Raw genomic sequence first — 11,876 nt, 5'->3', positions numbered from 1 at the left:
TTAGAACTGTGAGGAAATAAATTTCTATTGTTTAAGCCATCTAGTTTATGGTATTTTGTTATGGCAACTTAAGCTGGCTAATACATAGAAGTATTCAGGAAGTTAGATAACAGATCTGGCGCTCAGGAGACAGAGTGAGGTGAGGTAATTGATTTGGGAATTATATATACTAGAGGCTGAGTGCATGAATTCGTGCACCAGTGGGGTCCCTCAGCCTGGCCTGAGGGATTGGGCCAAAACCAGCTCTCTCACATCCCCCAAGGGGTTCTGGATTGTGAGGGGGCACAGACCAGGCTGAGGGATCCCACTAGTGCACAATCAGGGCCAGGGAGGGATGCGAGAGGTTGGCCAGCAGGGGAGGGACTGAGGGAGGGCTCTAGGGCATGTCCGGCCCATCTCATTCAGTCCCGATTGGCCAGACCCCAGCAGCAAGCTAACCTACTGGTCTGAGCGTCTGCCCCCTAGTGGTCAATGTACATCATAGAGAGCGGTAGAGCGGCCTTAGCATATCATTAGCATATTACGCTTTGATTGGTTGAACGGATGACTGGATGACCAGACATTTAACATATTAAGCTTTTATTATATAAGATATATATAGTGAGGACTGACTATAAAACCTTGTCTGGTAGGAGATATTTTGTCTGAATGTCTAATATGAAAATGCCTAATATGAAAGTAACACTAATCTGGAAAATACCAAATGCACATAGTTCATTTTATTTTTAAAATTAGGACATTTCAAAATTTAAAGTATTTACACTTAAAGGTGAAACATCTGTGCAATTATTACAATTTATTTCACTAAATCAGAACTAACAGTATATTGTCTATACTTTTATACCATGTAACAGTGAAGAAATCAACAAAAAACAATGAAAACACTGTGGATCAAATGTCTCCAATATTAACTTGTACTTTATAGTAGGTATAAAAATGAGTGTAAATACTGCTTGGGTAATTGGTTAAACAGACACAGGCTCCACTGCTGGAGTAATAGACACAAATTCAAAACTGGCAGGTATGAAGAAATGGGATTTTGCAGAATTTATCATTTTGCACTTGCAAAATAAAACTTATGTCACACATACTAAAGACTTATATTACACCTTTTCTAATACTCTCATGTGAAATATTAACATGTAGCATTTAAAATAATAAATATACATATTATTTACAGTAATTAGAAATGTTAGAGATATAAACTTTTATGTAAAATAATTCAGAATAAAACATCTTAACTTTAGATTGTTATTTTCAAATACTCTCTTTCTTTCCTATTTGGCCTTTTAGCTCTGGAAGAGTTACACGGGATGCAGATGTGGGTATAGAGTTGAGAATGTGTTCAGTCACTTGTTTCTGCGATAGTCATCTTCTGTACCATGTCAGACAGATTTTCAGATTCCAGGTCTTCTTTGCTATTATCAGAATTTTCCGATGAGATGTAACAACCAGAGTCCCTTGGACAGTCATCTAGCTGTGACTTATTTAAGGAGATGTCTGGGCTTAAGGATCGGGGCACAGATTCATTTTCTTGTTCTTGAATAGCTGTAAATGGAAAAGAGGGCAGCTGTTACGCAGATCTAAGAAAAGTTTTATTCATGTACTCATTCATCTTTGAGCTATTTTAACTGTTCCAACCTGGACTTCATTACAATGGGAACTTCTGTAAGTAAATGATATGTTTGTTTATTATAAAAAAGGTATTTACACTCAAATATTCAAACCACTGTTTTCTTAGAAGACAAAGTGAGCAAACCACTGTTGCTCTCCTGCAATGTCATGGAATTCTTGCGAACTGCCTGCATAAGCAAAGACCAATATGGACTCGCATTTTACATTAATGTTGCCAAAGAAAGCAGATTGTATCCACAGTGTGACTGACTCCTTGTCCAAATACTCCTTAAAGTAACATTAGAAAAAGTCATTTGCGAAGTTTAAATGTAGAGTCCACATTAATAGTGATCTTCGTGAGCGATTTTGAATCATGATAATGCAGATTAATGAATAAAAGATCACTATGGACAATAAAGTGGGACTTCAGTTACTTAGAATTTAACTCATAAAACATACAGTATTCAAAAATATTCATGGGGATGTAAAATACAGCATGGAAAATATAGTCAATGATGTGATAACTATGTATGCTGCAAGATGGGTACCGGAAATATCAGGGGGACACTTTGTATAGTATATGATTATCTAACCACTATGATGTACACCTGAAACTTGAACAAAATAATATTGAATGTAATTAAAAAAATACTAATAAAAGAACAGAGTATTCAGGATTTTCCTATGTGTGCATTCATTAAAAAATAGACATAGAAATCAGGTTGCTTTAGGTAGTAAGCTACCACCATCGAGTCTGCTTTATTTAGTTTGTCTTCCATATCTTTGTAGTTCTGAATAACAATTGTTTATGTTCATATTGGTAATGTGTCATCAAATCTGTATTCTAGATTCAACTGGAATTATATGTTAGAAAAAAATTAATATTAGAGATGTAACAAAAGGTATTTCTAAAGAACCTAAGTAGCCCTATAAAGATTTACTTTTTCTCAAGAATTCTTCAGCATCAGTATTCTTTCTGTTACTGTGAGGATTGTTTCTTTCCCTTTCTTTGCACCAGTGAACGGGTAATTCTCTGCATTATTACAGTGAGTTCCTCACAGAGGCGATGCTCTTAGCCCATAGCATGTTCCGTTCTTCCCCCTTCTAACCTCAGGGCTCCCCCATTGTCAACATTTGAGTAGCCCAAACTGGAAGAACAAAGCATACTTTTCAAGACCTCTGCCTTCAGATGCTACATACTTCCTTCCATTCTTGCCAGAAGAACTATAAATCCCACCTTCAAAATCTTTGGGAGAAGGATATTGTGTAATTTTCCTCGATAGACTCATATAATGCTAAGTAATTTATCTTTAAGAAATTCACCCTTTATTCTAATCTACACATCTGCTTTATAAATGCATTTTTTAGGCTATAGATATCTTGCTGACATTAGCTTATGGTTCACTGTGTATCCACTTGTTATCAACCTCCATTGTAAGAGAGAATTGAGCCCTGGCGCCCTAAGGCAGCCTTATATGTAATGGGTAAACTTCTCTTCAATGTATCTAGAATAATACTAGTTATGTCCGATCCATGGAGGAGTTGAAAAGTCACTTAAATTATTTTCAGTATTCTATAGTTTAGATGAGGAACACAGATTGAGAAAGTCTGAAAAAATAATAAAAATCATTTCTTAACTATACTCATCTTCAAAATGAATCATAACAGCCCTTTTAACTTTTTCCTCCAAGGTTTTATTTGCAACAATGAAACCAAATTTATGTCATTTTCTGAATTTTTTCCAGGTTTGCCACAACTTTAATTACAGATTCAATTATCAGATATTTAAATCCAGTGATGTTATAGCTGGTTCTAGGTATAAGGAGCTTTAATTTCAATATGCACCTATTATAATTATTTTAAAATTTTAGCTACCATGAAGCATTTTTTCTTTATTAGTCTTAACAACCTTTAAGTTTGGGAAAATCTACTTAGTCTTTATGAGACTCTGTTTCACTTTTGTTTCCAAGCCCCCTTTTTTTGTGTGTGAAAAAGCAGGTCTGAAAGTGGAACCTCATTCTCTGAGGAAGAGATGTCTCCCTGCCTCTGCTTGTCTATCGTTATTGCCACTGAAGTGGATGAGCCAGGTCTGAATTCCACGATCCGAGTGTCTCTGGAAAAGACCAGAGGAACGAGGTCTGGTGTGAGCTTTCTGCCACATCAGCAATGATCACCATATTTAGAATGTGATCCTCTTAGAATGGTTGTGAGGCTATTTCCCTAGATTATATTAGAGCCTATCACTTCATCGCAAAATTAAAATTACTGAGTTACTTCCCTTCAGACTGACATCTATACAGGGCTTGACACAATAAAAACTGCTCTCAATACCACGTTCTATTTAGGTTGATTACTGACTGTGGGGTTCTCTTAAAGATAAAACTTAGGCTTAAAGTACTATGATTTCCAAAATTAGCTATTTTCCTTTAAAAATAAGTACTTAGCTTGTTATTTTACCCTCAGAAACCTTTATGTATCATCTCAAAGGGAAACAAACAAAATAAGTGAAAATCTGACTTTAACAGAGGATATATTTTTAATATTAGTAATAAAAATGTATTTGTTTATATTCCCATATGAGAAACGGTGTGTCACATTCTCTAAATTCTAGAAATTGGTTTATTTTAAATACATATTATTTATTGTGGTAATCTTTTATCTGCAATTTTTATAGAAAAAGGAAATAGTTTCTCAGTATGAAAGTCATGCAGCACAGTAATTTACAGAACAGCAGTAATTTGCTAAATGATTTCCTAGTGAAATGAAAACATGACTATGCTTCCTCAAATGCTTCCCACCAGGCCTGCAATAATTTCAGGCAGGTGATCAGCTGGAGCCCCTCAACTATAACTATAAAAAGAAAAGGCAGGTCATTATATTATATTATGGAAATGAGAGCTACATAGCATTAAATTTTTGTATTGTGAGGGTCAGGATTTCCTCTTTGGTTTTTCTTTTTTCTTTTTTTTTCCATCCTGACACTAATGACTTTGGGATTGGCACAAACCTAGCACTGGAGCTGTGGGTGGTTTTCCCAGCAGAGGGGATGAATTCACAGTACTGCACCCACATTTCCTTTCTAAGTCATTTAGCCCCTCCATGTGACCGTGAAACAGTGTAAAGCTGTAACTGACCTACCTACAAATTGAAACTATAACCTTCATCAGTTTTGTCCTATGGTCCAATCATCTGAGCTAACCAGGCAAGTAACATTGGAATAAGAAACAGTTTGCTTCCAAAATTACACCCTTGCCATAGGATGTCTGAGTGCATCTGTTTCATACCAAAATGTTTGTGACTTGTTAATTTATTTCTAATACTTTATTTCAGTATTTCTAATTTATGTATTCTGTTATAAACGTTATATAAACACATAGACATATGCATATAATTTACAAATGAAAGAATTAAAGTTTTAGATATATTTCCTCTATCCTCCTCAGATCATCTACAGTGTTTTATATTCTATCTATAATAATAAAAGCATAATATGCTAATTAGACCAGATGACCTTCCTGATGAAGCCGGGGCTGCAAGGGAAGCCCAGGTCCTTGGTGCCTGCTGGCGGCCGGAGGGAAGCCTGGGTGCCAGAGGGAAGCTAGTGCCAGCAGCCGGAGGAAGGAAGGCCTACTCTTGCACGAATTTTGTGCATTGGGCCTCTAGTTTTAATAAAAATTAAAATGATACATTTTTACTATAAAGCCCCTGAATGGTTTTCAAACATTCTAAAGGCTATACATTTTCAAATCTGAGTATATTGGAAATTATTAAATAATTTGAAAAAGATGTCCTTTTTGCTTTCAGCTAACAGCAGGTATAATAGGAAGTCAGGGAAACATCTCCAAACTGTTCTGTACTCTATGTAATAAAAAGGAAAACATAATTATAAGAAAAAAATATTTAGATAATATTTTGTCATGAGGTACTAATTTGAATATTAAAATATTTTATCCTCATCAATATTTTAAGATAGTCATCAATGGGGATACAAAGCAGCATGGTGATTAAAACAAATGACAGATAATACAATTATTCATGAAATAATTATATCAGAGTTGTGACATTTAATTAATTAAGTATAGGCATCTCAATTATACTAGAAGTGAAGAAAACTTTAAGGAAATCAAACTAGGTCCTAATTATGGTAAAAAGTTTTCAAACCTTAAGGAAAGAAATCTGTCCAATATTCACATTGAGAAAGTTAAGGATTCACTAAAAATGCAATTTTTGTTTGACTTTCCAGGTTTCTTATGCAAATATTTAGATACTGACTTTACTTTGTTGTTTGCCTTAGGTCTGAAGCCTCTAGTTCTTTGGGGCAAGTACTATGAAATAACGTGATCTAGAGAACATAGGAAGATGCCTGGCCAACAAAAGTAACCAATAAACATTTTTTTAAATAAAAAGAATGTGATTTTTAGATTAATTAAAGGAAATATGAACTAAAGAAGATCAAATAAGGAATTTTGTTGAATTCAGCTCTGAATTCTCTCTCCTGGTGCCATCTCTAAAGAGGAAAACAGGGATATGCATCTTAGGGTGGCTCCAAACCTCAACCTCATGTTGTAGTCACACTTGAGTGATTCACACCAAAACTCAGTCATTCTCCAGGTAACTATAGCTGTGTTTATCTGGCCAGAGGTGGTGGTGTCCAGGGAGGAATATTCAGTAGACAAATGGCACAACTCTTAGTAATTTCAATTTCATCTTAAGCACATCCTTAAATCACTTAAACACTTTAATTTTTTAATTATAATGAATATTTGGTATTCATTTCATTTGAATATTAACATGCCCTTTGAAAAATCAAGAACAAATGAAAAACAGGAATCCCTTTATGAACAACCAACCAGTTTCTGTTGTTTTTCTGAAGCTATGAGAGAATATGGAGCTGAAGTGACTCTCCTTTTGTTTGCACATATTTCTTTTTAGCCCAGCATCATAGTCTACCCTCTATCGACATGTGTGCAGAAAAGGAAATGTTTTCACTCACATCCACAGCAGCCTCCACTTGCACTGTGCTGACTGCTTCAGTAAGAACCTAGAGGGACACTCACTCAAGATCACAATCACTGGGCACCAACTCGGGCGGCACCACTCGGCTGCCACAGTGCCCAGCATGCACACCCATATTGGACTGATTATTTTGATAATGATCAAGTAATTTTAAAAACTATAATTTTATATTGCTTAATTTGGGACTTTGGGAAATCAAGTTTATATTTCTTATAGGTTAAATTAATCCTATTTACTTGATATGGTAAAAATTAACCTAATTTCTTTGTTTTAAAAGTTATTATTATTTCACACAAACATGAATGTCCTGCATATTTCTGATCCAGAAATCACTTTTACAATTCAATATGCTTTAATCATCTTTTTATGTCAGTATGCATTTTATTCTCTTAACATCTTCATACTGCTTTATTGTTTGTATATATCTTAATTTATTTAAAAGAATTAATGATGGAAGTTTATTTTAGTTTTAAACTAAAACTAGTAGTAGTTTAATTAGTATTTTATGTATTTGTATGTTGAGGTTAAATTAACCAAACAAACTCCTAGAACTGAATTCCTGGGTATAAAATAAAAGTATGCACATTTTAAACTTTGATAGGTTTTACATTATTGCCCTCTAGAAAGTACTCATTTACATTTTATCATGGACACATGCACACATGGTTAACACATGCATAAAACAAATCTTGACAATGCACACCAACTCTTTCCTGCCTGTTACAAAAACTTTTATGTATGCTGTGGGGTTGTGGGGGACTTTAAGTATTATAACCAAAAAAAGTCTTGCTTACTATTTGAAGATCTCTTTACTCCTGCACTCAACATTTATTAATTCTACAGGCATTGTTAACAATCCTCTTAATGCAAGCACAGAATTGGGGACATCGGGAAGGCACATGGTAACAGAGGATTCAGTCTTGTTTGGCCAGGGTAATCATCACAAAGTCATGCCCAGCACACAATCACAGTGCAATCTAACAAGAACAGGAGTGCCCTGCACGCACAGGCAGTACAAGTTTCCTAGGTGACTGACATGAAATCTTATGAACTCCCTTCTCTCAGAATTGTTCTCTGGTAGAAGAGTATAAATGTTTATATTTCATTTGACTGATTTGTGTTTATTGTATTACATAAAACATGGCATCTATTATAAATTATAAATTAAATCTTAGGAATAAACCCCCTCCCCAAATCTGAAGAAATTAAATTGTCAAAATTAATATAAGGCCAAATAGCTATGACTAGAAACAAATATGAAAAGCATATTTATAAACACAGAATAGGAAAATGCCTACATGCCTGCTCTACTCTGTATATATGGATGGTTAGCATATCTTATTTTTTTAAGTTGTATGTATGTTTCTTGACTCTAGATTGAAATCATATGGCAAGAGGGTTGGAAACACCAGGTACACATGTCAGGGGCTAGAGCACCAGCCTGCCCTGGCACGCTATCAGGCCAACTGCTGGACTGCTCCTTGGCATAACTACAAGTCTCCCCTGCTGGCAGCTCATGTTCCAGGCTCCTGGCTGGGCCTTACCATTTGCCCTGCATCATTTTGGGCAGGTAGGCAGACAGGAAGGCACAACTGGGGATAGTTGAGCAATGAGGGCTGCTGTGACCACAGCTGGTGCCAACAGCCTGTCACACAATCCACCCTTCCCCCTTCCTCCTCACTGAGCACTACAAATAAAGTTTGCAGGTATCTACAATATACACAGATGCTGATACAGTTTGTTTATTCAGTTACTAAGTTGTTGTTTTTTATTTTAAAATTTAATTATCCCTGTGCTAAAGGGAAGACAAGATATTTCCATCACCCATTTCCCCCCAGGACAACAGTACACATTCTCATAGACACACTTTTAAGACACATCAAAGTGTTTCTAAATGTGAGAAAATAATAAGTTCAGAATAAAGAGAAAATATTTACTATTAACAACAATTAACTTATTTTAAAGAGACATTTCTCAGCAAGGCAAAGGGGTCTTGAAGGCTGTCTTTAGGGAACAATGCACACACAAACACTCACACACATATATTCTTTACTCTTTTTTACTTGCTGGGAATATTTATTCTAAGTGAACAGACCATTTTAAAATTCAGATGATGAATAGAGAAACCCTAATGTGCACAAAATAAACAGATTCTGATCTTTTGCTCCTTTAAGAGCCGTCTAACCCCGATTTTTCTTCTCCTTCTAACCTGGTCTGGATTCCCAGCTGAGAGCCCGTGACCTGATCTGCTCAGTTCTAATGCAGCACAGGAGTGAGTTCAGAATATCCCTGTGCCAGCCTTGCTGGGACTGCAGAGCCCGAATTGTTCTCCTCCAGAGGTAACCCTGTGATCAGTCTAGCACCACTTGCCAGCTCTTCCATCAGCCTGATGGAGAAGCATCTCTACCTCCTGTCAAGCAGTAATCTACAAAGTTTAATTTTGTTTACATCTTCAAAGTCAAAGAGGGTACAATGCTATCTCTTTTGGCCTAAAGAGAAAAGGAAAAGTGCTTGCTTTAAGTGTTAGTTTTCTGTTTTTGTTCCTGCCCCAACCCCCATTCTCTTGGTTTCTTTAGATATGTTAAAGGCTCACATGAGACTGTGGTCTTTCTACATTATCTCAAAGTTTTTATTCTCGTCCTCAAAATAGGTGCCCACTCTGCTCAGTTTTTATATTGAATGGTTAGCAAAGCAAAACATTCCAATTCCCAACCTAAGAAAGAACAAAGCTCTAAACTAGAAATTTATTGACGTTCCCAAACCGACATTATTCAATGATCAGAATAAAATACATACATAAAATCCTGGCAAATTTGCATACCCCATTCTTCTACACACATACAAAAAGCTAACTATTTTTAACCTGTGACATGTATTTGTCTTAGTTTTATTAAAACCATATATTCAAGGTCTTTATCACTGAAGGTACATGAAGGTTGTACATTTAATCTTTAGCATGGTTGTAGGAGATATGATTCACAGAGTAGAGAATAGATAAAAATAAGCATATAGCAGCATGGTGCCGAATCATCAGAACTCAACATCTTATCAACAAATAGAAGTCATTCTTCTTTATTTCTTGAGCAAAGAAGTTTCATGTAAGATAAATAGCTTTCAGTCAGTATAGCCTAATATGCAATATGCATCTTTTTGACATGTATATTCTAATAGTACTTTTGACCGTAAGATTAAAATAAGAAAAATCCCTGTGCTGTGTGTTTACAACAAACACTAGTTGAATCTGCATTTTTTCCATTTTTCATCTCCCAGAATTGGGCTCAGTGTATGTATGTTTGTACATTACTGGCTATTATTAAATGATCAACTTCTAGTGACCTTCAAGTACCATTTTCCAAAGTTTTACAAGGGAAATAATTTGGAGGATTTGTACTTTTTTTATAGCAAACATTGCATTTCACATCATGCTTTGGAGATATTGTGCTTTGTTTTCAGAGATCAGGGTATAGCAGTATGTGTTTCTAATATCTGGATTTAGTAGATGAGTTCTAGATACATGACCTTGAGAAAGACACCTACTCTAGTTTTACTTCCTTCATGTTACAAAGGAAGAATTTGGGTAAGATAAATCATCATATGTTTTTTGTTGTTAACAGAGAAAGTAGATGGGTGATAAGGGAGTTGGAATGAAAAATTGCAAGTGGACACTGCAAGTGGCTCAAGCATTTGGTACTGGGCTGATCTTCCCTCTGTGGGTCCTCGCTGAAAACTGCTCTACAGCTGAAAGCCGGATAATTGGGGCCTCTCAGGCCCCTTCCATTCACAAATCTTGTTGCAGTGCAACCACAGCAGCTCCCACCTTTCAGGGAGTCAGGCTGTTATAAGGTTTCCATTCTCATCTAAATACTAGCTTCCACTTTTTGAGATAGAAAACTGAACTTAAGCTGCTGAAAAAATTGGAAAGTAGTAGTAATTTTAAGTTTTTAAATATTCCTTGTTGTTTTCATACTTATCAATTTGCCTATGTGGAAGGAAAAATGTGGGTTTTTATAGCATACTGCCTTTGATTGAAACCCTAGCTCTGCTACTTATCTAGCTGTCCGGCCTCTTTGAAGTTCATCTCTGAAATATTTTCTTATCTGCAAAATTGACAAAATACCTACATGGATGGCATTGTAGAAGAAAAGCAGTTTTGTGCAAGTGTCCAAAAAATACTGTCTTCTCCTTCCCTCTACTTCAATGTCAAATTAGTTTGAAGAGTATTGACAATGATATTGAACATTATCAATTATAAAAAATCTACAGAATCTGTTTCTTAGCCTAACATTGCTTACAGAGGAGACATATTTTAAAATGACAAGATGTGACAAAAAACTGCCTCATTTACATGAAAGATACTGCTACATCAATTTAAGCTGATCAGTTCTGTTTGGGCTTGGACTGTTGAGTACACTGGCTACTTAAGTTTGATCTTTGTCTGCCCCTGTGACCCTATCCCCTCTCTTTGCATCTCCTAGCTTCCACAACTTCAAAGAATGCACATAAGCACATAGGCCTAAGAGTGAAATCAATTCTGCAGGTTTCAAATTAGTCATGCATTTGAAAGCTTTTTGAAAAGGATGAAGATCTATGCAAACTCAAGACAGCAAGTAAAAAAAAAGTAAAGGTACAATTTCTTAAAAAAATGAATTCCTTTTAGATAACAGGCCAGTATTTATAAATATGTGCTGTGCAAATATGCCCATTTGGGGGGATATAAGAGAGAGGATGTAGGGAAGCCCACGAAGGGACAGCCAGGAGGCCTGGGTCCTAAGTGCACCTTTCCTCCTTACTCTGGGCTGTCATTTGTAGTGTTAGAAAGTACAGCACTGCATCACAAACACTGGTCCTAGTTTTCCAATTTGCTAGGTATGTGAGCTTGGACAAGTTCCTTATCTTCTCAATTTCTCATTATAAAATGGGGGCAGTACTATCTTACTCACAGAGTTATGGAGAACATTGCAGAAGGCAATAAATGTGAAGAACCTGGCTCAAAATTGTACTCAGAACATGTTAAAGAAGTAGTTAATGCTTATTATTATTATTACTTTTGCAAGAGAAGATTGGATTAGATGATCTAAGTTATTCTTCATCTTTAAAATTAGGTACTTCTTTCCTTTTTTCTAACAAAATATTCCTTGCAGAGCTTGGCATGTTCTGAACTCAGGGTTCTGGGAGCCTGACCAGATTTAGTAAGAAGAGTGTTCAGACTGAGCGATTGTAAAAGCAAAAGATAACCTACCTCTACA

The 11,876-nt window shown here is 35.8% G+C and overlaps 1 protein-coding gene across 2 annotated transcripts in view; it reads right to left on the bottom strand.

Moving 5' to 3' along the window:
* Nucleotides 1-772: 772 nt before the first annotated feature.
* SAMSN1 (SAM domain, SH3 domain and nuclear localization signals 1) overlaps nucleotides 773-11,876 on the bottom strand; it is a 49,430-nt gene continuing 38,326 nt past the window's right edge. For both annotated transcript variants that reach the window (XM_070406001.1, XM_070406002.1), the window contains exon 8: nucleotides 773-1,548. In XM_070406001.1, the coding sequence (XP_070262102.1) occupies nucleotides 1,346-1,548 (203 nt within the window). In that variant the 3' untranslated portion in view covers nucleotides 773-1,345. The remainder of the gene's footprint in view (nucleotides 1,549-11,876) is intronic.

The sequence above is a fragment of the Myotis yumanensis genome, unplaced genomic scaffold, assembly GCF_028538775.1.
Source record: "Myotis yumanensis isolate MYYU_CA2020_CCGP unplaced genomic scaffold, mMyoYum1.0.hap1 SCAF_2, whole genome shotgun sequence".
NCBI lineage: Eukaryota > Metazoa > Chordata > Mammalia > Chiroptera > Vespertilionidae > Myotis > Myotis yumanensis.
This window is presented reverse-complemented; position numbering and strand designations above follow the sequence as displayed.